The 27,794-nt window shown below is 24.5% G+C and overlaps 3 protein-coding genes across 7 annotated transcripts in view; 1 reads left to right on the top strand and 2 right to left on the bottom strand.

Annotated features, from left to right (window-relative positions):
• The window catches only part of LOC126900507 (uncharacterized), a 31,278-nt gene extending 13,971 nt beyond the window's left edge, over nucleotides 1–17,307 (top strand). Inside the window, exons 3-6 of one of the 3 annotated variants that reach the window (XR_007702867.1) lie at nucleotides 5,730–6,019; nucleotides 14,581–14,770; nucleotides 15,687–15,881; nucleotides 16,739–17,286. Coding sequence is in view for 2 of the 3 variants with exons in the window: in XM_050676273.1 (XP_050532230.1) it covers nucleotides 10,191–10,219; nucleotides 14,581–14,770; nucleotides 15,677–15,881; nucleotides 16,739–16,992 (678 nt within the window). In the remaining variant the exon portion in view is untranslated. Of the gene's footprint in view, nucleotides 1–5,729; nucleotides 6,020–9,979; nucleotides 10,220–14,580; nucleotides 14,771–15,676; nucleotides 15,882–16,738 lie in introns of those variants that run through there. The other 2 variants (XM_050676274.1, XM_050676273.1) reach the window with 2 other exon arrangements.
• On the bottom strand, nucleotides 1,262–2,126 carry LOC126900512 (uncharacterized). Its single transcript, XM_050676282.1, has one exon. The coding sequence runs from the start codon at nucleotides 1,906–1,908 to the stop codon at nucleotides 1,495–1,497; it is 414 nt and encodes a 137-aa protein (XP_050532239.1). The 5' UTR covers nucleotides 1,909–2,126; the 3' UTR covers nucleotides 1,262–1,494.
• Nucleotides 5,905–9,590, bottom strand: LOC126900511 (uncharacterized). Of its 3 annotated transcripts, none has more exons than XM_050676280.1 (2): nucleotides 8,681–9,590; nucleotides 5,905–6,044 (listed from the first exon to the last, which is right to left on the bottom strand). In XM_050676280.1, exon 1 carries the CDS (start codon nucleotides 9,137–9,139, stop codon nucleotides 8,681–8,683), a length of 459 nt encoding a protein of 152 aa, XP_050532237.1. In that variant the 5' UTR covers nucleotides 9,140–9,590; the 3' UTR covers nucleotides 5,905–6,044. The 3 variants fall into 3 exon arrangements, with proteins under 3 accessions (XP_050532237.1, XP_050532238.1, XP_050532236.1); XM_050676281.1 differs by lacking the exon at nucleotides 5,905–6,044 and adding an exon at nucleotides 6,074–6,280; XM_050676279.1 differs by lacking the exon at nucleotides 5,905–6,044 and adding an exon at nucleotides 6,331–7,715.
• Nucleotides 17,308–27,794: the final 10,487 nt, after the last annotated feature.

Here is a 27,794-nt window from a genome sequence, read left to right as displayed (position 1 = left end):
GAAGAATTATCTTATAAGTATACTTATGATAAATAGAGCAAGGTGTCTTGTTATGTACAATGAACTATAGACAGAAAAAGTTTAATTAAAAATTGTATTTTTTTTTTCATTCTTTAATTAATGTTAATCACAAAGTCATTAAAACGCCAATTATTATTATGAATAATAGTTATTACCGTTTCTATTAATTTAATAGTTTGATTATATTTATGAAAAATGTTGATAAAAAAAATAATATTACCGAAAATAGTATTATTGTTTAGATTTTGAAATCGTCTAATATTTAAATATGAGTTTGTTAAGGTAACTAATTTAAATTAAGTAATGTACAAAAGTAAAATTTGTTTAAAATGTATAATATTTAAATACTAGTTTCGGTTTTCTTTTTATTATATTAAATATTTGTACAATATGAAGTTCTCAGTATTTTTTCTATTGGATAAGGAATTAAATACTTCATTTTGTGAAAGTCTTTACTTTTCCTATGACCAAAACCATTAATTTGAATGAATTTTTTAAATACATTTAAGAAGTATTCTAGCAAACTGTAAAATATTTAACTGGCTAATCTAACCAAGAAAATATGTATGTTTCGTTACAATTGCGAGAATGCTTCTTACAACTATGACTAGATGTACAGTATTATAATATACTAACATTTAGATTACACTGTTGAGTTGATATATTTCATTAATGTATAACATGGGCGTTTATGACTGAAATAAGATGTATTACTCATTTTAGTATGAAACAGTTAAATTTAAAACCATAATTTAATTAAGACTTTGTTTTTCGAAAATGTTTACTCTAACACTCTAAAAATAAGAATACCTATTCATCAGGCATTGTATTAAAACTAGCTGGAAAACTAAACTTATAAATAAGATATCTATAATGATATTAATGTATCTAATATTATTTATTATATTGAATAACAATCAGTTATAATGAATATCGACGTTCTATATGGACACATAAAATAAGTGTGTGCTTTTGCGATAAAACCTTGATATCCTGCTGTGTTATTGAGAATGACAGCTAGTATATATACCAATATGATTCCAATCAATTAAACTTGTATGTGCTTTGGAAAATTAAAAAAAAAAAGTTCTAAAATAGTATATGTGAAAATGAAAAACAATTAATATAACTTCAAAAATGTAATAAGTATAGGGAAAATACTAAGCATGTTATTTGCAGATCAGGGAAAACTAATATGCATTATTTACATTTTTTAAAATCAAAATAATAAAACAAAATGTGATAAGAAACTATAAAATTAAAATTTATTTTTATTGATTCATCCATCATTTATCATATGTATATGTATGTGTATAAATACAAAAATAACTAATAATAACATTTCTATAATAATAAATTAGCTAAATTTATTGTTTTTTATAATCGTCAATTTAGTGTAAAATTAAATTTAAATAAAATTGATTAAATCTATGAAATTATAAACATTAAAAATTTACTTATCATTTGTTCCAGTTAATCATCGACAAACTCTTCTCTACACTCTCTGTCAGCTGTCATTTTTTGACCGTTTGGACAAGAAACCGAAGGTGCGTTGATGATTGACCGGGTGTGCGTAGTGGTCTCCAATTTGGGCCCTGGGGTTGTATTTGGTAGTATTGATTGCAATGGATTTTGGCTCTTTGTAGGATCGGAAGTGTGTTGGTTGATGTCACCTAACCGACCATTCGTTGGTAATATACCATTAAGTTGATTGTGTGGAGTGGATGATTTTTGTGGTTCTTGGGTAGTAATAACTTGAGCAAAAGGATTTAGATTATTCAAACTGTTAAACCTATTGTGAATTCCATCGCGAATGTTTGACAATACACCAGCTTCAGAAACAGTTACGGCTAATGCGACCACTAAGAAAACTACTCGAATTTCCATTCTACGTGAATAACAATATACACTATTTTAAAAATCTATTAAAATTGTATCACTCAATGGGTTGATTCGTTTTTGATAGTTAATTATAAATTTTGCGGAACTGACCACACTTACGAGGAGGTATTTCGATTATGACTGTGTTGCGTATACCAAACCTACTAGTTGGATAAAAATAATGTGTGCCTTTCCTCCCCTTCCAAGCTATACCGCCACCATTTCCATCTCTTCCGAGACATATCGAGATAAGTGATTTTCTAAGCAACAGGTAAATTAAGAAAACTAATGTGGTTAATAATAATAAAATAAACAGGACTTATAGTTAAATATTAATTTTATGAGTTTGCATTAAGGATTTATTTGAATTAAATTCTTAATTTTTTCGTACATTGTATACACAAATATAATTATAAATATAAGTATATTAAAGTATAATCAATACAAAAATAATTGTGTAGTATTACAAAAATGATCCAAGTATGGTAAGTTACACATCACGTATAAAAAATATTTTTCCATTACTATTCTTGAATTAATTGTTTTTTTAGTTACTAAAGAATTGTTATATTTTAAATTATTTTGTTTGTATACTAAAAAAATAGTTTATTGAATTTTTAAAATATACTACTACTCAGTATAGGTTAGTTTAATTAACGCTTAATTAGTGCAACAGCAAACTGTTGATAATTTACATGTATTTTTATTTTAAAAACCGTTCAATTGCAGTATAATGTATTTTACTTTGAAACAGATATCATTGGTATTGGGTTCATAGTTTATTTTATTGATAAAATGTACAATAATTAGAATAGTTACTTTAAAATTATTAATTTGAATTAGTGAAATGTGTAAAATAAAATGTAAAACATTGTTAAGTACTTAGCTATGTGATATATTTTACTAGCCATTTATTGAAATATATACAATTTACGATGGACGTAACATTAAACATTAATTTATGCTACAATAATTTAATGTATTGAATAAAAAAAAATGTTTATTACATTTTAGAAATATTAAATCAATGCTACTTGATTGTTTTACGAACATTTGTATTTAATACTCTTCTTCATCTTTGTTGCCAACGTCAGGAATACATTCTCTATCAGGACTCATTCGCTGTCCTGCAGGACACAGTGAGAATTTTGTTATAATGAGAGGAACGTGATAATGAGTAACTGGGACCTCAGGTTTTGGTGTAGTACCAATTGTCGAAGTCCATGGTGATGTCGTCCTTATCGTTGTTTTCGATGTTATTGTTTGGATGTTAACTGGTGGAACATTTAAGCCCATATGGTTTCCCCAAAATCTATGTGCAGTTGGATGTGTCAATGCTGTAGTTATAATATTTTTTTTTGCGTTTAAAATAGAAGATAATATTGAAGTAGTGTTTTGTGATGACAGATGTAATCGTTGTAGTAAAATATTACCTTCTATGGTGTAACTATCGAACACCGTCACTAGAATGATTAAAAATATGAACAAATATTTCATATTGGAACACAAATTTATGTTTAATTTACAGTAAATTTAACTTGAACTAACGATAAAACTAGTTGTTCGATCGATACAAAATAATCGATGATCATCTGTAGATTTACAGGTACCCTATGATAATTTTCTTAGTATATGAAGTGGGGAGCGGTATATAAAGTAGGGTTTTCTTTAACACCGCTTATTTACAAAAGCACTTTGCAATTATAATACGTGATTAAAACTAGTTACTTAACTGTTAATTTTTTTGTTTAGACATAAACACAAAATTGGTTTAATTGTCATTTAAAAAAGTTCAATATCAAGAGTGATCATTCTTAAGTAAATGTAGAACATTTAAAGTATAATTAAACATTTTTTAAAATAATATTTCTGATTTTAACAAATTATCTAGAACACTTGGACAAAGCGCCTTAATATCTACAAGATTTATTTCATTAAGTTAACATTCTTTTCGTATAATCTGTATAATTAGTTGTATTATATTATAATTCATTAATTATTAATTATTCTTGTTATCATTTCCTACTTTCAATAAGTTAATATTATTTAAAATAGTGTATTGGCATGTTTTTCTTGAATAAATTATTATAAACATTTCTTACGTCAGATTTTTAATAAGCAAATTACAGGATATTAAATATTTTTTATGTATTAAATAAACGAGTTTATGTATTTGATAAATAATATCTCAAAGCTTTTAAAATGTTTTATGGTATTACTAATTTATTCTATCATAGTAAAAATTATGATTAACATTTGTGAGTGATAAAATATATTTACAAACTAATAAATAGACAAATAATTTTAAGTTTTGTTTCCTAATTATCCTAAACATAAATTTGTTCTAAAATTGTAATAAATAATGAATAAATTGTGTATATATTTTTAATGTTTATGGTTAAGTAAATCTACCTCATTTATTCGGGTTCAATAGTATTTTGTGTAATTAGAAATGTTATAGTGACTAAACATAGTAGATTATAAATATTTGTTGCCTCTAATTTTTTTTTAGTTTTATTTGTGTAAAAAATAAGGCGTACAATTATTTTAGCGTGTAATTATCACTTTTTATTATCTCAAAATTAAATTATCATATTATAACTGATAACATCAGCACATGTCTACGCATAAAGTATAATATAATAATTTTGAATTATTTGTTGTATAAAATAAATTAAACTATAGCAAAAAAAAAAAAGGAAATTATTTAAAACACTCATTTTTTTAGCCATAACCCTTCAAGGAATATCTTCTTCTGATGTAACAATGAGCTACATAAGCTATAAAATCTTAATATATATATACTGAGTGATTGATTGATTTACCGTTTACTATTAGAGATATATTTTGAAATATTATATATTAGAAAATTATAACAATTTTTTTTTTTGGCAGTTATTAAAATTTTTAAATGTATACAGGAGATGAGATGCAAGTTGTGCTTTTTTTAACATTACGCATAACTACCGCATTCCTAATCCCATCCAGAAATAAAAATGTTAATAACTCTCGAAATATTGATACAAAAGATGTTATCGACGAATCAATTTCTTAGTTGGAACATTTTCTAATATTTAAACTAGTAAAATATGTATGTTACCAAAAAATAAATTTGGTACCATTATAAAGGATATAAAATGGACCTAAAAAATATTTAACAACTTATAAATCGAGAAATAAATACTACTATACTAAGCAAAAAAACCTCCTCAAATTTAATTTTATTTTAGGAGAGATCTAGTGATTATCGATTAATCAATCGTTCTGTAAACACAAAATTATACAATTACATAGATTTTATTAAAGAATAAAGAAGATTTAAGTACTTTAAGAAAAAAATACAAATATGTACATTTCTGATGAATATTTAGAATTTTCAATTTTTATTTTTAATGATTAAAAATATTTTTCTATTTGAAAAATGAAGTATAAATAACTATAAAGTAGAAAAACATGCTGTTATTGTTTTAAAAAAATTATTGCGCTTATATGAAAACACATTATAAATAACATAGGAATGTAAATACAATACATAAGGTATCCTTATTTTAATAATTACTAAAATTTATTCGATAACATTTTGTTACGCTAAGTATATATTTTAAGATGTTGTCAAGTTATATTGAACATACATATTATGAACAAAATATGAAATAAATATTTTTGATAAACTAGTTTAAGAAATTGTAGTATTTTAATAATCTTCTTCAAAGTCTTTTTCTGTTAATAATCAAAACGTACTCTCTATTTAGATTCATATGTTACTCTTTGGGAACAAAGCGAATGTTTTGATATTATTTTGTAAAAATAGTGTTCATTATTTTCAGAACCTTCTTTTGCATCAAGAACGCATTATCGATTTGGATTCATATGCTGTCCTACTAGTCAAAACAAATGGTTTGGTATCCTTTGAAATATTTTGTTGCCTGAAGTTGTTTCCAAATTGGATTTATGTGTTGTTGTACTGTGTGAGTTTAATTTTGAACTTGACCAATGGTTGACGTTAAAAAATGTATAAAATAATTGTATGCTACTAGAAGATATCTAATAAGAGGAAACAAGCTATTCTGTGCATTTATTCTTCTATCATGTAAAAAAGTGGTGAAGGTATTTGTTCGTAAGTTTCCTTGCAATAACAGTTTCTATAATGGTCATAAATATAGTTACATTTATTTTTATTTTACAAAAAAAAAAGTTATTATCTTTTGAACGGACACAATAAATTGTTTGTTTCAAAGAAAATATTAAAAGTCTTATGTTTGATGTCCAACCAACACCGATTTAGTAAATATCAACAGAAGAATTAATTACATTTCCATGTAAATATATGTCCTTACTCCTTTCACCGATAGTCTAACTGGCATTTGACTTACGGTTTCTACATTATGTATTAAAATAAAAAAAAAATTTAATAAGTAATTTGTAGACAGTCTGTAAAGATTAATACAATAAATTATCTTTGTCGATGCATATGGTTATATTTAACACAAATTAATGTAGTAATACTAAATATGCCCGTGGCTTAAAAATGTATATATTATCAATAAATTTGTATGAAAAATAGAAACAAAGAGTGAAATTGCAGGTTTTTATATACTGAATTCGAAGGACTAGATCTTCGATCATCTATTTCAAAAAACTTACGTTGAACATTTTTTCATCAATAAATGAATAATTAAAAAAATTGCTAAATAAGAAGTTAGAGTATTTTACTTTTATATTGTAGTATTTTAATTAGTATTAATTTTTTAAAGATTATGATTATTAAGAATAAAATGTTGGCAAGTTGATAACCAGTATTATGTTATTACTTTTTGAGTTGTTATAGTTTTTAGTTATATGTGAGCGGGGTGTAAACGTATAAGAGTTTTTATATTTACGTATATTAAAGTAGATTGTCACTAAACACTAAACCGCTTTTTATAAATTCTCAAATGCTAATATTTCAAAAAGTAATAATACTGATTACCGACCTGTCAACATTATATCTAGATTATTCTTCTTATAATAGTAGAAAAATAATATTAGTTTCCTGTTTAACTTTTAAAAATTACCTCTAAATTCTACCCTTAGGAATATTTTATTCTTATAACAACTTAGGTATTTAGGTATTTACAATGGTTTATAAAAATAAATTAAATTTTAATCAATACATTTTTATGAAAAAATGAATTATTTAAAGAAACAATGGTGTGTAGTATACTTAATAAATCATACTGTATAAAGTATGAACCATGGCCACTAGTTTAAGGAAGAGCATATAGTTATTTGAAAAAGATATATTCCAAACAATTTTCAAAAATTGTGAGAATTTATTAATTTTCAAAACTCCTAACGTCTACAAAAGATTTTATGGGTTTAGAATTTACTAATTTTTATATTAGATCCAAATTTAGTCTAGATAGAATTTTTTTATATAGTATAACTTATTGGTAGGTTTTGGATTCAATGATCAACACATGTTCACCGCTTGTTTGTATATTAATCTTATTAGAATGACATTTATAGTCCATTAATTATTGAACTAAATGTAAATGGATTATTTAAATTTCTGTAGATTATAGACTATATGATGATTATATTTACTGTTGAAAAACTTCAAGAATTTTTAACAAAAAGCATGTTACTGTTTGGTTCATTTTGATGTGATATGACTTTTGATGTATGTTGACATTTTCAGAATAAATAACATTGATTGCATTTAAATACTTATAATTATTGAGACCTTTAAATTATTTTTAGTATAATAATCATTTATAAATGCTATCATACTTTTACTTTTGAATGTGCATATTAACTGCCAAACGAAGTGCCTGTAAATATTTTTCTAGTAAATCATTTAGAATATTTATTGTGAATAATTATTAAAATAATATTAAATTATTTGTACAGTAAAATAATGGTAATATTTTATATGAAATACATGATTTAATAATATATTATAATGTTTAATGTGGACTAAAAAATGTAAAATAAACGGAATATACTAGAAAATAAAATACAAGAAAATTGAACTTGTCCATTTTATTATCATATTGTACTTAGGGAATATTTTCTAAATATAGGTCAATACATACGAAATTGTGTCAAAGATAATTGAATTAGTGTAAAATTGTAATCGTATGTATCATTTAAATGCACATATTGTATATACGTATTTTGCATCTTGGTAGTTTGAATTTAATCCTATCAAAAATTCAAAATGTTTTGGAAGATTCCACGATTTTAAATTGATGACCACAATACAGTTTAAACACTATTTTAATTTTCAAGAATTAAAAAATTAACATTTTTGCTCTTTTTTAATAACACGTGTAAAACACACGTGGAATAAAATAATATTAGATTTATTCAAATATTGTATCAATATATAATACAATATACTACAAACATTTTACTTAACTAAACATACAGTAGAATGTAATTAATAAATTAACTTAAATTCATAATCAATAAATTACTAAAATATACAATGTAAATGATGTTTACTTTAAATACAAAATTAATTGTATATAAGAATAAAAATCGTTTATTTTGGCACATTACGAAGTGTCTACGTTTTACTAGCTAACTTTTAAAATAATTAACATTTTTGTGATCATATTTTCTTAAAAATGATGAATGTCAATTTAAGAATCAAAATTAGATTAATTTAACAGTGTAAATGTGTTATTAAGTTTTTCAATTGGGTCGTCCAAAATTGACTTTACAAAAACATAAATGAAATATTCAATTTTATATGTTTATTATATTTTTCCTTAAATTAAAGTGTTTTTACCTATCTTTCAGTTTCTGGATCTCTGAACACCGTGATGCAATTTCTATCGGGATCCATTCGTTGACCAGCAGGACACATTGTTCTGAAAGGTGCGTTAATAAGAGCTCGGTCGTTTGTAGTCGTTTCAAACTTGGGCCTTGACGTCACGACCGGAGGATATTGACGGTTGTTGTAGTACGGGTATTGTGTTTGTCTTTGTCCATATCCGGGTCCTTCTATTCTTGTCGGACCTCCATGAGGTTTAGACTGAGGCTGTCGTTGATTTTGCTGTGGAATTTTAGGTTTCGAGGTTTGTGGTACCTGCTTTTGCTTAGATGGTTGTTGAGTTTTCCTTTGAGATATGCTTTGTGCTGGTTGTAAGCGTTTGTTTTTCATTTGTTTGGTAATGGCTGTTTCTGTTAAAGTCACCGCCATTGCAATTATCGCTAAAGTGATGATGAAAATAATTCGGATTTCCATTTCAAATATTTTTTTAATTAGGCACTTATTTTTTAATGGTTAAGTTACGTGATTAGCAACGTGTTTGCGAGAACCGGTACGATCGAAGTATGACCAAGACTGCGTTGTGCGAATTATAATTATAATATTTCTTTTAAAGAGAACGGACCTTCACAGCTCCTCCTTTTCCGCTGCCGCAACAAACACCACCTCTTCCTCATCAAGTTTTACCGATGACACATATTTCATTGTTTGCACATGGACAGGGCGTTTGGCTAAAATTTCATCAATAATAAATCAGTCGTAGTACAATTGATCGAACGCAACAATGTTATTAATGCTAAGACTAAAAAATTCTTTTTAGATAAGGTTAATTATTCAATATATAGAATAAAGGTCGTTGTTTTGTAAACTCTTAGTAAGAATATTTTAGTAGAAACTTAACTGATAAGTGAGCGCAACTAGCAATAAAAATAATTTATTAGTTATATTATTCATAATTTCATTATCATAAGTTGTAAAAATTATGGATATTTTTGGTCATAATGACTAATAGTAATTGATACTTTTATATAAAATTATTTTATTGTACAACCAATATGTTGCATGCCATATGGTAATAAAAAATTATTAGAGACTTCTTGGATGACCACTAAAAACCCCACCAGTCTTATATGTAGTTGTACATTTTACATAAATTGGCAAAAAGACAAATTTTGGTATTACTCATCGACGTTACTATAATAAATTCTAGGTTTTCAATTACTACGAAATATATTGAATGGACTTTCGCTTCAACACAAGTTTTAGCATTAATGAAAATTTAGCCAAATAAATTTGAAGTTATTTTTCTGATATGACTCATCTTATGTATTATGCAGCAATTTTTAATACTACCGCAATAAAATTTATTTTTAAGTATTTAAGACAAAGTATAAGCTTTAATTCTTAATATTAAAAGACTTTGAATAGTTTATTTATAAGTTATCTTATGTTTAAAAGTTAAGCGTCAATAACATCACATATTTTTGTTTATTATTATCAATGATGTATTTGAAATTGTATTATTTTCATGAGTTTAGACAAAATTAAAGAATTCAGGTATGTTTTATTAAATAAATTTAAGGTCTAAATATTTTTAAACTATTCTGTGCTTTAATTATACCTTACACACATAATCGCATAAATTATTATTATAGTTTTACTAATGTAATTACAAAATTATACAGAGATAAAAAAGGCACTAATATAAATAATAAATGATAGTCTTTTATTATTAATAAATATCTATACAGTAAATTTAATGTTAAATTAAATAAAAATTCTGACATATAAAATTTATTAAAATTACTTATATAATTAAAAATCTAAATAAAGTTGAATTTTATTCATTTTTTTATTGATAGACCAATTTAATATTAAGAAACAAAATTATTATTGTTTTTCTTCATTTGACGATAAAGATGTTAAGTTTTCATCTTCGTAGTACAGTGTAGTACTCAAAGAAACTGTACTTACAAGTATAATATAGCAGAATATTGGATAGTTTCATTCATCAACTTCAGGATCCGTCACACTAGTTACACAAGTTCTGTCAGGGCTCATCCGTTGACCTTCTGGACATCCTTTTGTAGGTGCGTTTATTAGCACTCTAGAATTTGTGGTCGATTCAATTTTTGGAATATCAGTAACCGTATTTTTGTTAAATGTGTCAGGTTGTATTGTAATCACAACATTTTTAACATTATCAGTTGTATTCCAGCGTATTAAATGATTTTTCTGAATATCATTATATCCATCATTTATATTCTTAGTTGTATAGTCCTCGTATTGTTTGATATTTTTGGAATAATCCAATCTATTTAAGAATTTTGAATTATCTTGTTGGGTTTTTGTATTTGTTGTATAATATTTTGACGTGGTTTCACTGACGACCGTTTCTGTGGTCTTTTCAAACAGGCGAAAAATATTACCGAAGATATTCGCGTTTACTATGGTAATTACCTCAAAGGCTAACAAAATTGTAACGGTAATATGAACTTTCATTTTAAATATTAAACTAAAGAATTGTCCGAACTATATTAAATAGAAAAGCAGTAGGACCGGTTAAACCGTTGTCTAATGAAAACTGTTGTGCGTTCTTGACCTGTGGTCTACGGGATTCGTCTTGCCTCCACTTCCTATCATTACTATTTTAATATTTTATAGTATTTAAACTGTTTAAAGTTCATATAGAATATTTAGATATTTTCCTTTAGTAAGTAAATAATAAAGAAACATACTAATTTTCAGTTAATATTTTGATATGTCTATTTTTTATAACTGTGGTGTTTAATTAAAATTTTAGATTGGAACAATAACTAATTACTAAAATTTATTAATCTATATATTTTTCAATCATTATTATAAAGTTTGATAGAATATTTATGCCTAACATGTTTTGCTAACCAAATGATTATGTTCACTGATTAATTGGTAATTTTATCTATCCTGTAGTGTCAAACAAAATTTTAAATAATCCATCGAATTAAATATTCATTGTTTTTAAAACTTAATAATCAAGGAACAATTAATCATTAATATTTATTCTCACAATATCAATTTAATTTATTAACAATAAAGTTAATCTATTTTTTAATTGTTCTTCTTAAGGATATGCATTATTGTCCTTAATCGATGGTTTTTTCCGTATTCCTTTTCTATGATCTAATTTGATTAAAGTAAATGATAATATTGAACAACCACCGGTATTTTCAAGGTTTTTATACTATTATTGATAATGATTAAGTAATATTTATTGTTTAATTTATGATTTTCAATGTAGCTTTAAAAAACTAACCCTTTTTTCATTTATTATATAAATGGAGTTTTTTTAAAATTATGACTCATTATTATTACATACTCTGTTGTTGAGATCTAAATCTATTCTATGTATTGAAAATGGTAGAGTATTTTATAACACTTTAAACTCCTCTGATTACACTATTTATTTATACAAACTTTATTTAAATTGAAAATCATATTTATTCGCCGAGTTAAAATCTTTTATTTTAAATAGTTGATAGTTACATCAAAAGTTATCCAAAACTATATTTTGATATAAATCTAATAATTTGTATGAAAAGTGGTTAGAAAATTATTCTAATATCAAATAATATTGTTAGGGATATGTTATTGCTGACTGAAAGCCATCACACTAGTAATTTAAAAGGCGCCAAGCCAAATTTCATTTCATATCTAATACCCATTATAGAAATATTCACTTTTATATTCCTGTTATATAATAAAATATTTTTCATAGTATTTATGAATAAGAACATTTTTAACAGTATATTACTAAAACATAAATATTTTAAAAATTTCATTTTAACAGTTTTTATGTTAAAGTACATGAAATGTGTCATAGGAAAATGGATCTACGAATACTAATATTGTATTATCTATAAAAATCTATTTTTAATACAATTGAATGATACGTTGAGTACTTACTTGGATTAAGAAATGACAATTCTATTACTAAAAAAATGTATATACTTGTTATCTAGATAAAAAAAACTTATCTTACATGACAGTTAATTAACAGTTAATTAATTCATAATTAAGTAAATCCATAAAAAATTGAAGTATACATTTTTTTTACCGTATTACACAGTAAAATGATATCAGTAAAATGGAAATTTTTTAATGATAGTAGACAAATACATACTTAGCTAAACCACATTTTTGAGCAGATTTCAAAACGGCTATTTTAATTTTTCAACGTCTCTTGTTTTAAAAGTATTATTAATTTATAAAAACTATAATTTACACTTAAAATTTGATTTTCAATTCGCTAAAAAACCTGTGCAAAATTTCGAATCAAAATATCAAATGTAACCTATTTTTTGTCCTTGAAAGTTGATTTTCATGAAAGTTTATAATTTAAAAATTTTGAACTTTTAAACACTATTTTAGCTCAACATGCAAGTTTAGAATTGAACATTTCATGAAGAAATTTAAATATAGTTTAGTTTAAATTGTTATATGATCAGGAACTTGTATAATTACTATAAACAGTAAAATTATAAAAATAAGCCCAAAATTATGTTAAAATCAATTATTATATTTTTTGTATTTATAGCGTAATATATCGTTTCAATAAAAATACTAATCATTTCTATATAACTCTTGGTGTTTAAAAAGAAACTTCAATTGAAATATCTGAACTATATTCCGGCCTATTAATACCTATGATTATGTTCGCCGACGTGTTGTTAAATTCAATTAAACTCATTATTTGGTAACATTTTTATATGTTAATACTCGTTTTTAACTAACTAACTATTACTAACTAATTAGTAATAATATCAAAAATTAGACGTGATAAAAAAAATCATATGGAAAATTTGAAATAAGCCCAAAAAATAAATTATGAAAAATATATTTTTCACTCTAATGATAATTTCTTGAAGATCTGAAAAGTTTTATATCAAGCCCTTCAGTTTTTAAACATGTTTAACATAAAAAAAAAAAAACAACTTCATAGTTTCACCGTAAAAATTACTAAATTATTAAACATCAATTTCATTTCTATAATTAGTATTTATTGATATATTATACCTACACAACCAAGAACTACTAATCAGGAATAATGAAGGAAATACGAGTTCATCTTGCTTTTGGAATAGCCTACCATTTTTTTAAAATTATACACTATCTATAGATTTGCATCGAAGTGTTTTTATGATAATGATTTTAATCACTGTAAGATATCATCTATACTTGTCTCAACTATGCCACGTCCATACAGAGCCATGTCGCGGCTCTGTGTGCTACCGTTGTTACTTTTTAATTAATTCTTATAGTTTTGGATTACGTTGAAAGTATATTTTTTATTATTTGTTTTTAATAAAAAAAAATAATACATTTTTTTTCTTGACATAACAAAAATAAAATATTATAGCCATTTTAATAAAAAAAAATTTGATGAGTCAATAATGACTTTAGGATATACTTATTGAGTTGAAAGAATTCTAATACATATTCAGTATGTAGCGATGGCAGTGTATATTATAAATATCACCAGTACGAGCTTACACACCCGTTCTACATAACTACTCTATTTAGATTTTATTAATAGAATATGTATAATAAAGTTTATTAATATTTAAAAATATTAATGAATTCTTTTTGTATTTATTCTTGTATTATTTATTGTAGAAAACATCAAAATAATCTTGTGAGCCGCAAATGTTTCATAAAATAAATTTAATACAAATAAAAAATAAAAATCTAATAATAGAAAATCTACCATATAAAATGAACTGACTCTTAACAAATTATTTCATTATAATATTTTTTTTTCTTATTCAAATTTCCGAATAATTAAAAAATATGATTTTTATAACTATTTTGACTATTTTACTATTTAACGTCACATTAATAAAATCTAATAACAAACTAAAACATTGCAATTATTCTAGATACATGTTGAATTATTTTAAACTTAATGAACATTATTTGTTACAAATGTATAAAAATATTGAAATTTATACGGAAGAAGATTTAAAGAAATATGGACTAGCTATTCAAACTCATGGCGATGTAGTATTATTAATGATTCAAGATCTACATAAAATTGATAAAGATCATTTCCCATATGACCTAATGACGGTAAATTTGTATTTAAACAATAATTCTGGTTCGATAAATGTAATGTATAGATATGAGACAAGTAATAATATTGAATATAATAAAGTTTTCCTTGGTATACAAGGTTTAAGATTACAAAATTATTCAATGATAATGCAGTTAGAACGTTATATCGAAACTCATTGTTCTAAAGTACCTATATCAAAATTTGTCGTATATCCTTTCATGAACATATCGAGCCAATTAAATATTGATAAATTAGGCTTAGTCACAAATTATCTAAGGGAAAATATCTTAAAAGAAATAAATCCTAAAATAGGTGATATAAACAATGTAACATTATTTCATCCTAAAAATATGTTATTTTATAATATAATGTTAAATGAGTCTGATGAACATTTAGTAAAATGTACGGAATCAAGACAACATCAAGAATTTGACGTTGATGGTAAACCAAAAAATATTTTAGACCTTCTTCGATTTACTCCCCTTGATTTACAATGTACTGACGAAACTGACTTGACTTTACATGATGTATTTCGTTTTGCGAAGTATCAATATTTATTGATCGATGTAAGAGCATTTCAAAAACTTTTAATCGGTGCAACTTTTCATCCTATTGGAATGCTTATAGCTAACTATGTACATTTTGTACATGAAATAATTCGAAATGATATAAACCCCCAAATTTATATAAATAACGACACTCTATCTATACAATGTTTGAGTGAAAGAATTAACACGATTCTACAACATTTTATTAATTTAAACATTTTTCTTGATTTTGCAAGTAGCTTTCTTGTATCTATTCTTAATCATTTACATGCAATTTTAAATTGGTTGCGTGGTATACGTCCTATTAACACAATTTTGCTATATACAATCTTAAAAAAATTAAAAGACTTTATGAATGATATTATGTTAAAGTTTAATATAGAATCAGAAACAATTGTAACAGATCAAAATCTAATGCAGATGTATGAAATCATATTAGAAAACTATAATCAAGTTGATTTATATCTTCAAGAACTCATAAAATATGCAAATTCATTTAATTTGATTTATACCATACAGCATGTTGGAAGAATTACTATTAAAGACTTTAAATACATTCTAACACCAAATTTAATTGGTAAGCTTTAAATAAAATTAATTTAATGTAGTCAATACATTACGTCACTTTCATTTTGAACAATTGTTGGATTCTTATTCTTTAATTTTAATATAATAAATATTTTTTTTTTGTAATATTTATGTAAAATATATTACAAATTTTAAAATACTCTAGATATTTAACCATAAAACATTGATAAAAAAATTTGGCATCAACATTTTTCTACACATTAATTTTACGAAACAACTAATATATTTTTAAAACATTTTATGTTAATATTTAAAATTTTATAACTTTTCATAAATGTAATATATGTTATGAATACAAGAATAAAATGTTTACAGCTAAACAGAAAATAAATTAACTAAAATATTTACTAAAATATTTTAAATAGGAGTTTTCCAGCTACTATAAATATAAAACATGTAAAGTAAAGTTTATAAAAGTATTACATAATTTTTGACTTTATAGTCCGATTATTCAGAGAAATTCAATATTCGGATCGTCTTTTATAATCATTTTGTATATTAAATAAACTATAATTTGATTTAATTTTTCAACAACATAAATGAAAATCGGGTATTTTTACAGGAAGTTGTATAATTTTTGCTTTAATACTTAATAATTTCTTAAATTGAAGTACTTAGATAATTCTTCTTTTGTCGCCTGAGTAAATTTTACTAGCTTTAATTTAATAAAGGCAGGTTTTTGGAACATAATGACAAGTAAATAAATAAATTAGTAATTTTGTATCTTGGATAGTTATAACACTAATCAAATTAATTGAAAATAATATTTACCTATTTGCCTATTAAATATTTCCTATTTGCCTTGAGATTTCACCTTAAATTTTACTATTTTTTTATCATTTACAGATCTTTTATGCACAGATAATCCAATAGATTATTGTATCAGTAAAAATGATGAATGTGATACTAGCGACAACAGTAATGAAATTAATGTTTACGACCTAGGGAATAATGATGGCTTGGATGAATTCAAAATTGAAAATATTGAACATTTTAAAGAAGTAGCTTTTAAAAGAAAACAAAATAAAAGTTTAAATTTATCAATTGACATGAAGGATTTCCCAAAACATATGGTGGATTATTTTCTATGTTCTGAATAGAAAATTATATGTTCATACTAATATAGAGATTAGTTATAATCCTCCACGTGTTTTACATGGAGGATTATTTCATTTGTTCCTAAAAGAAAATTATAGTTTTGTATTAATAAAGAAACTGGTATAATACTCTGTTATTTTAATACCAATAAAAATTAAAAAACTTCAGAGTGATCGAAATCTTGCAAGACATTTACTATTTCAGAAACTATTAAACATTTTAGATTTTTGTAAAGAGAAAAGTTTAGAAAACATTAAAATAATAAACAAAAAAAAAAATCCTTCTATTTAATTTTCTTAAATAGGAACTATTATTTTTACCTTGATAGTATAATAGCAAAGAACGGTAGCACAGTGTGGACGTGGCATAGTTGGGACAAGTATAGATTATATCTGGCAGTAATTAAAATCATTATCATAGTAATGTAATTTTTACAGTGACATTATAAAATAGTTGTTTTTTATGGCAAATGTGTATAAAAGCTGAAGGGCTTGATAAAAAACTTTTTAAAAGATAATTTGTCGTTAGTTAAGAATAAATGAAGGAATTTTTATCAGTCAATAATATACTTTTCTTGATCATTTTTCGCGCTAATTTCAAAACTGCAATTAATTTTTTTCCTTACCACTCATTTTTGATATTATTACTAATTAGTTAAAAACGTGTATTAACATACAAAAAAAATATAAGTTTAATGAAATTCAATAACACAACAACGGACGAAATCATTGGTGAAACTAGGCACGGAATATTTCTAAATATCAATAATATTATAGAAAACTATAGAATATAACTATACGGAATATAGTTCTGAATATTTCAATTGTAGCATCTATTAGAAATGTTGAGTTTTCCTCAAAAATTTACTGTTAATAGTAATTATATAAGTTCCTGATTACCTATCAATCTAAAAAATACAATTTTTAAAACCTCATAAAATTTTTAATTCTAAACTTGCAAGTTGAGCTAAAAAAGTTTTTAAAAGTTCAACAATTTTAAATGATAAACTATCCCATAAATCAACTTTAAAATACCATAAAAATAGGTTAAATATGACATATTGAATCGAAATTTTGTACAAATTTTTTTTAAACATATTAAACATCAATAATAACTTGATAAAAAGTTTTTTTTTTAATTATTTTTTTCACGTGTAAATACTTGTTTTCTAATAAGGAATAATCTCACAAAATAGGTGATAGAAAAAATCTAATTTCAGACTTGAAATCAGCTTAAAATTTTGTTTAGTAAAGTAGATATTGGTCTATGATCATTAAAAAATAGTTCATTTTAGTAATATGATTCTACTGTGTAATTCAGTATAAAATGAAATTTTATACTCCTATTAATTTGCAGATGCTTAATTAAAAATTTTTTTTTTACGGTAGAGTAATTTTGAGATATTTGTCTAAATTTCTAAAATTAAAGGTTTTTTTTCAGTAATTGGCGATTATAAGTTCAACATGATAAAAATCGTGTTCTTTTAACATATTGTTCATCAATAATGGTCAAGTGAGAGCTGAGAAAAATAAATGACACAAAAAAAAACCTAGTATGAGCATGAGAATAATTAAGGTACTATATTGAATAAAATGATATGACATAATTTTCTTTCGGGGTATATGTACGAGGGTTTTATGTAAAATATATAAAAACAAAGTGATACTTAAAAATTTATTAATTTAATAATGATTTAAAATAGATATTATTGTGATTAATTATCACACTTAAATTAATAATAACACCATTTTTAACAGAAGTTATCTAAGTTTGTGCTGACTGTGAGTCATATCAATAAATACCATGAGTATTAATGGAAACATAACTGGGTTCTCTATTTTTCTTGACCACACAGGCTACCTACTCAAAGATTTGACCAGGCTGGTTANAAATATTAATGTATTAAGAGTATTAATGGAAACATAACTGGGTTCTCTATTTTTCTTGACCACACAGGCTACCTACTCAAAGATTTGACCAGGCTGGTTAACTTCGTACAAACGTTATCGATATAATTTATTTAAAAAATATTTTAGTGACCCGCAGTGGCAATTTTTGTGCTTTATTTATATTAAAATTAATTCATCTATATGCAAGAAGTGTCCCGACCTTTCACTATTATCTGTTTATTACTCGAATGTATTAGTTATTACATATTATTTTACTTAAAATAGTTATTACATTAGATTTGAATCAATGCATTGTTATACATATTTCTCAGAATAGTTTAAAAGATAGACATGAATAATATATATTTAATTTGATGACTAATAGACAATAATTTATAGACTATTGAATTATAAGTGGTGTATATATTATAACAAAAAGTAGTGACAGACACATACAAAAAAAATACACATCATGGTAAAATTAATACCTCACAGCTTCGCATCAAAGCTAAAATTCAATTTAATTAAGTTTATGTAATACGCATTAAATAAAAATAATAGAAACTACTGTATATCATGAAATCAATATATAAAATCTACTATCATTATTGAACAAAATTAATTTAATATACCTTTGCCACTTTTCGAAATTTCCTGCTATACGATGTAGATAAGTGTCTAAAGTATATCCATATAAATTAATACATAGATGTATGTGTTAACAATTAAATTCATAAGGTTATTGAGCTGAAGGGTAAATAAAGTAAATTTCAGAGTAACTTAACAAGTAACTGCTTAAAAATGCATGACTCGTTCAACAACAAAACCGTCTCAGTAGACGTGTATTACAAAGAGAGCAGATTTATGGTAAATAAAATTAAAAAGGGACCAAAAATGTACAACAAAAGGTGTACAATGTAATTCAAGAATATAAGTATAAAAACCTTTAAGTAAGATTTATTGTGCAAAAAACTTTACATTTATAATCACTGAGTTAAAACAAATTATTACTTAAAGTAAACTATTCATGAAGTATCGATCTTAAATTGTAATCATATTGTTTTATATTAAAAAATATGTACGAATAATTAAAATTATATCAACATATATTTTATACTCAAAAAACGAATTCCTAAAATTTTGGTTATAATCAAAAACCTGATTTTTTTAGATGCACATTAATCATTACATTTGAAGTCTTATTTTATTTCTGAGTGGAAAAGGAGTTTTCGATGAACATTATTTAAAATGATTTATAGAGAAGTAAAAAGTTGTCCATGATAAACTAACGACAATTTCGCTTGATGAATACATATGGGGGAAAATCTACGGTCTAGTGTAGTTGATTTTAATTTAAAAACTCGAACTATTGACTGTCCAACACCACTGATATTAGTTACAAAACAATAGAATTCCTATGTTATTTTGCATGAAAAAAATAATTTATATATGTATATATATATATGTATATTTTAACTAGCTTATAAAATAAAAAACAACGGTAGCACAGAGGGATCGAGGTACAGTGTGGGCGTGGCATAGTTGGGACAAGTATAGATGATATCTGACAGTGATTAAAATCACTATCATAAGAAACGATTCGATGCAAATCTGTAGATAGTGTTTAATTTTAATAATATACATATTGACACATATGTTTAAAGGACGCAGTCTTTCTGGAACATTTTCAAAGTTAAGTTGAAAATGTTAATTTTTGTGTAAAAGTTACCATTTTGAATCTCCTCCTGTGGGCAAGTAAGATGGTCAGGTTGTTAAAGCTTTATATCAGATATAAAGGAATTACCCAAGGTATATATATTAAAAGTTATTTTGATACATTCATTTTTCAAGTTTTGGTAGTTTTAAGTAAAAAAATAATATTACAATAGATGATTTTATACACAAATAATACATTTTTGTTCAATTTTCTGTTTTGAAATCCACTTATGGGTAGGTAAAGGGTCAGAATTTCAACAAAATGATATAAAATAAAAATAAAAAGAAAATACTTAAGGTTTCTATTTAAAATTTTTTTTTTTAATTTGTTAGCTTTTGAAAAAGTAATCGTGGTTTTAAGAAAAAAAAAGTAGAAATTTACAAATTTTAAAAATAATAATTTTTTGGGGGATGTCCCCCATTTACAGGGAATGAGGGAAATTTTTTCAATTTTTAAGGACAATGTCTTCAACTAGATACGATTTTTGTTTTTGATGTATCATTTTAAAAAAATCAGTACGGTGAGATGTGTGGTAAAGTGGTGAAAGACAAAAAAAAACACGAAAGAATTAATACCTTATCAGCTTCGCATCGAAGCTAAAATTCAATTTAATTAGGTTTGTGAAATACGCATTAAGTTAAAAATAATGGAAACTACTGTATATCATCAAATTAGTACATAATATCTACTAGTATTATTGAAAAAAATTAATATATTAAATCTTAGTAATATCATAGTAAAATTAACACGTACTCAGCTTCGTATTAAAGTTAAAAATTATCTTATTAAGAAAATCACTGGTCGATAATAATTTTAGACTCATTATTTTGTAAGTTATTACCATTTTAAAGTATATACTGAAGATGAGGCACAGGTATGACATTTTTATCAATAGATATTTCTCGGCCGCAATCCTCTAACCGCCTGAATATAAAAATGATAATAACTTTCAAAATATTGGTTCAAAAATTGTTATCGGCCAGTTGTTTTATAAATTAAATCATTTTTTAATTTATTACATAGTTAAATATATATTCTGATATTAAAAAAATAAAATGGATTTTCTTATAAGGTATAAAGGGACTAATTTATTTAACATAATTATTATTTTAAGAGAAATTGAGTGGCTAGCGTTAAAAGAATCACCTTGCATACATGCAGGGCAAAGACGTATTTAGAGTTTTAACGAATCCAGGTAAAGTTTTATTGCCACCCCTACAAACCCCCCACAAAAAAAATGTATTTTATCATAGACCCATTATTATGATTTTATGTGATCAACTTTTGATAATATTATTATCAACATTAAAATGGCAGTGTAGCTACTATTCAAAATCTTAAAATTTGCCGCCCGGGGTAATAGTATCTCCTCGTCCCTTTTTATACGTCTTTGATGCAGAGTGGAACAGATATAAAATAGCTAATTTTAACACTTTTCTTGGAAAAATGATTAATGACGATAACAATTTTAGAACGAGATTGCATTACTAACATTTTAATATATTGAGTGAGTATGTTGCGCGGTTGGGTACAGCTTATACTAATATACAAAATGTTCAAAAAGTAAGGAAACAGGATAATTGTTTCAATCAATAAGAACAATAAAATTGTTTTAATACTTACTGAACATTCTATATATTTTACTCGCATTATATAACTACTCCATGTGTTCAAATAATTGTAAATTAATAATTAATGGTTCTAAAATTGTTATTGGCCCATTAATCACTTTAGTAAGAAATTTGCTAAAAGTTGGTTATTTTAAAATTTTGAAAATATTTAAAGTTAAAAAAAAATTATTTTATTATTAAAAACAAATAATGAAAAATATTATTTTAACGTAAGTCTAACAATGCATGAACTATTAAAAAAATTAAAAAGAAATGTTGATTATATCAAAAGTTATAGGAGTTGCCAGTTAAATATGTTACTACCTCTATATGTGGTGTCCTAAGATTTCTTTGTTCTTTAAACTGTTTATGTAAAATCTTCATGAGAGTCATTGTAAAATTTATTCTTAACAAATTTTAAATACTATATGATTAAAAAATATATTATTTTTTATTATAATAAAATTTATTTATTATTCATAAATATATAAAAAACACTTTTGAAAAAATTGACACAAATTTTTTTTTTTTAAATATTTATCTGGATAATCTGTAAACTAATTATCTAATAATAATGATTAAATAATAACACTATAGTGCTGTGTAACATAAATTATACATTCATTTGACATTGTAATTTTTGGACACAAATTATTTTAATATCTATTGTCATATGCACAAACTACTTTTACTATAATTAATATTACACATTATGTAAAGTTTTCTATCTTAGATCATCTTTAGTGTACATAGTTCGAATTTAAAAACAATAGATGAAAACTCTAGTGATTCATTTGCTAGTTTTCAATACATTACATTCACATAATCAAAAATACTCAGTTATTTTACTGTAACAACAGGTAAGGTTACCTGTACCATCATTTTAGTACCAATAAAATGTTTTTGTTTTTGTATTCTAAATGTATGTTAAATATTAGTTCATTGATTTAAAATAAAAATGATACAAATAGGATTCTTATAAACAAGGCTGAACATTAATTCGTTTAAACTAAAATGAAGTTCAAACATCCAGCTAATTTAATTAAGTTATAGAACTTGTAACTTTTATAACAATTAATTAACAACAAATTATTTGTCCACTACTTTAAATAATATAGAGATTCATTTCACTTAAAGAAAAAAAGTAAATTATATTCAAAGTAATTTTTTTCTACTTAAAAATTATTATATTAGCAAAATTAATACGGGGCAAAAAACATGTTTTTAGGGTAACTAGTTCTTGTCAATTGTTTTTTGATGAAATATTATTTTATAAGTAGATTTATGAGTATTTTTATTTGCTGAAATAATAAAAAAATTTAAGTTTCAGTTAAATTCATTAATTCAATTTAATCTATTAAAGACTTTTTTGTGTTTTATATCGTGAAATTGTATAATTCGAATAAATGGGATATCTTTTTTTAATAATAAAAATGTAGTTTCAAATGATTTTTCTGAAAAGTTAAAACTTAAGCAGTAAAATCCATAAAACTTCAATTTTATACATTTTCACTAAACTTTGATCTTGATTGCATTATACTAATCATGTCATAAGAAGCTCAAAAATTGTAGATTTATTTGAGATGTATAGAAAAATATTTCCAAGGTGCACTTTTATAATTTTACGATTTTTAAAATAACGGGTAACCTAATATGTTTATTAAATTTTGGGAGTTAAGTTGCATCCACTTTCAACAATCATGATGAAAATCAAAACAAATTTTATTACTATAAAAATTATGTCCTGAGGTTACATCATTTGTTCATATAGTTATAGTATAGTTACCCTCTAAATTAAAATTTTTAAGAAACTATGTATAATTTGTTTAATACCTTCTAATCTGTTGAAATTGTTTTCTAAATCAAAGTGTAACATAAGAATTTTTGAAGAAGATACAATAGTGTAGTACTTGTGTTAACATAACCTACACAAATATTTGCTTATAAAACATATTCAATCCATAATAGACCTAGTGTTTATTTATAGTTTTGAAAATTATTAATATTTGTTTTAACTTAACTATATACAGAGTGTTCAGTAAGTCAGGAAACGGGTTTCTATTGTTCTCATTGTTTGTAACAATCGACCTGTTTCTTTACTTTTTGAACACTCTGTATACCTTCTTAGATTTATGCAACTATATTCATACAAGATATACCTTAATAAAAAGTGTCCGGAATTTTACTTTTATAATTAATTTTATTAATAGTTAACTTAGTTTATCATTTTTTTTTTTTTTTTAAGATACTTGTATTAATTTCTTTAGGAATTATAATTTTAGTTTTGAGTATTAAGTATTTAAATTAGAAGGTTTCGTGTTAAATATGATTTATGTAGAACTAGTGATATTTATTGTATTATTTTATATACAGTAAAAGTAAATACCACACACTAGATACCAGGTTTTTATTACATAAAAACATGTTTTAAAAGTTTTAACTTTGCCACGATAACTTGAGGCATTACATAATATGAAGTAAGCAACTTTGCTAAGGTATGTACGCGTGCGCATCATTTTCCCCTCGAAGACATCAGAATGGTTGACGTTGCTCTTGCCTTGAATTTTTCTTTTTCTTATGCCGTTTGATTTCCCGAAGACTGCGTGAACATAAATTATTCATACCCTGGCCCCAGTTCGCCATTACACCCTCCTTTTCTAAGTCGCTTCTCTAACCTAAGATTTACAGCCGGTACCACCGAAACCGACACCTGTTCTGTCCCTCTTTTCGGATGTAATTTCGATGATCGTTACATAAAGTTCGAGTAAAAAATGTTAATAAATAATTCTGTGTACTTACACAAATTCAGTTGTTAAAGCGCAATATTACTACTATTTTTGTAATAGTATCAAGTCGAAATTAAAATTTCAATTGATTTCTAATTATTACATATTTACATTAAAATATACATTTGTTTTCCTTTAAAATTTCTGGAATGCTAACATATTTATATTTATTTTAACTAGTTAATTCAATTTAATTTTAGTATAAAATGGAAAATTTCCTGTTGAATAATAATCATTAAATAAATGACAATTCTAAATAATTTAGAATGGTCATTTTTCTTTTTTACACGAATAAAATAGTTATTTTATTAATACTTATATTGTTAGTTTTATTTACTATGCATACAACAGTGTGTAATATATTGTTTTCGAGAGAAAAGAAGCACAGATATGTTAACGGCAGTGAAACAGAAACTTCTTTTACCCTTTGTGAGTCACGAATTCTTTCGCTCAAGATAATTTTGATCTGTTGGTCAGCCCTAGATGATAAAACTTACAGACTTAAGAAACACCAGTCGTAATTCATTTTTGGACCATCACAACTACATTATATTGTAGTAGTTGCCAAATTGTATGACATAGTACGATATTCAAGACGGTATTTTTCCTTATTGGAAATAATAAATACAATGATGAAACAAGCGGTTTATCATTCACAGCGTTTGTCCCTTCAGCAATAAAAGCAAAAAATAAGGATACGGTTAGACTATGTTATGAGTAAATAAAAATAATAAATACACTGAATTGTTTTGTTGTAATTTGCATAAAGTCGTTAACAAAGGTCATATCGGACGTGTCTTGTAACAAAAATAACAATATTCTTATCTGTTACTTTATTCTGTTACGTTATTGACTCTTTTATTTTATTGGAATTCAGACTGAAATCGACATGGGGACTTTCCATAATAGATTCTTGGTAAAATTACTTTTATCAAATTATTCAAACAATTATTTTCATTTCACTTTGTTAATTAAAATAATTATTATTTTATTAATATTGGATTCCACCAAAAATATAAAGACTTTAACTTTAAAAATACATTAACAATGATATAACAAACCTAACTTTTGATTTTAAATACTAATTAAAAGTTGTCGAATAAAATAAGTTTGAAAATGACTAAATGTTTCTAGTTATTTTTTTATTAGTAATAATATAGTATGTTAATGTCAAAGAAATATAATACTTCAAATCAATACATTTTGTATGTGTTAAATAATCAAGTTTTTACGAGTTAGCTAGTTAAATGTAAATATCGTCATTAAAAAAATAAAGTTGACACCCTTGTAGGGTATGAGGAATGAATTGAAAAAAATGTTATAATTATTAAATCAAGAAAAACATTGAATTTAATAATACCAAAAAGAATAATTTTTAAATTATTGTTAGTTTAAGAGAAATCTAGTGGATAATATTTAAAGATTTACTATGTGATGTATGCCAAAATAAAGTTTAAGCAATTAAAAATTGTAAGAGTCATACGAAAAGTTTTGTTTCACAATTATAGTATTATTTTCATATGAAACTTATACAGAATGTTCAAAAAGTAAGGAAACAGGTCAATTGTTATAAACAATGAGAGCCATAAAAACCCGTTTCCATACTTACTGAACATCAGTAAATATGTAAATAAAATATAAATACAGTTAATAATACTAACATTTAATGTATTTTCAGTGTCAAAAAAGAGATGATAATTAAATATGTTTAATTTTTAAATATCAATTTTTTCTATGTTTTTTTTTTTATTGTTAAAGTTTTATTAATTTATACTATTCATATTTAATAATTTTAATAATCAAATGGAAATTTGATATTTATTTTAATATTTTTATGAGTTGATTTAAAGTTCTAAATATTTTTTGTGAAATGTATACATTATTTTCATTGTCACATTTATAAATGTATATACATTTTTATTTTATTATTTTGAATGGGACGATGTGGCTGAGTCGGATATACCGTGTGCCTGATTCGCACTGTTTTGAGACTAGGTTATGGGACGCTCCATTTACCAAGCGAGAGATAAATTCAGTAATTAGAAACGCTGTCCCTCTATCTAGTGACGCACTGACTACCCGTCGTGGAGTATACATGATTAAGAAACCTTATCTTCGGAAGAGGCCGAAATGATCCTTAATGGACTGTCAAAGCGTAAAAAAAAAGATTGTCTTACACTAACTCGCAATGACTTTCATATCAAACACTATATACTATACTTTCATTTTTTTAAGTATTCTTTTTATGATGTGATTCTTTGATTCATTTTTATCTTCTTTTTCTGTAGTAGGTATTCAATCTTATGATCGGTTTGCAGAAACTTTCATGATCCTCTGTCACTTGCCTTCCTCTTTAAAACTTAAAATGAAATTGGTTTTTCTCTATGATTTGTACCATCGATCATTCATTTTAAGTTTAGATTTAGTAACCATTCGTGTCTTGAAAAATGACCTATAATTTCATTTCGTTTTTTCTGTATACTTTTCTATGTAGATCTCCTCCTTTTATATGTATATTAATACCTATGTAACAAAAAGATAAATAACTTCTCAATATCACATCGAATCTAAAACATAATTTCAATGAGCAAAAATCTGAAGCAGATCTGTAAATTCATCCAAATAATAAATAAGGTACAATTAAAACGATTGTAAAAGCTTTCTAAACAAATTAAATATCATTATAGAATAATTTATATAGCATTAAACTAAAATAAACCTACTCAATCCACGGCTATTACTAAGTAAGGATTCCGGGATTAAAAGCCAAGTAGAACAATAAATTACATTGGTGTAGGTTGG

Source organism: Daktulosphaira vitifoliae, unplaced genomic scaffold (genome assembly GCF_025091365.1).
Source record: "Daktulosphaira vitifoliae isolate Bord-2020 unplaced genomic scaffold, ASM2509136v1 Scaffold_3, whole genome shotgun sequence".
Classification (NCBI taxonomy): Eukaryota; Metazoa; Arthropoda; class Insecta; order Hemiptera; family Phylloxeridae; genus Daktulosphaira; species Daktulosphaira vitifoliae.
This window is presented reverse-complemented; position numbering and strand designations above follow the sequence as displayed.

What these genes read in the sequence shown, in the direction of transcription:
- LOC126900512 (XM_050676282.1), bottom strand. Translation starts at nt 1,908, where the DNA reads ATGGAAATTCGAGTAGTTTTCTTAGTGGTCGCATTAGCCGTAACTGTT.
- LOC126900511 (XM_050676280.1), bottom strand. Translation starts at nt 9,139, where the DNA reads ATGGAAATCCGAATTATTTTCATCATCACTTTAGCGATAATTGCAATG.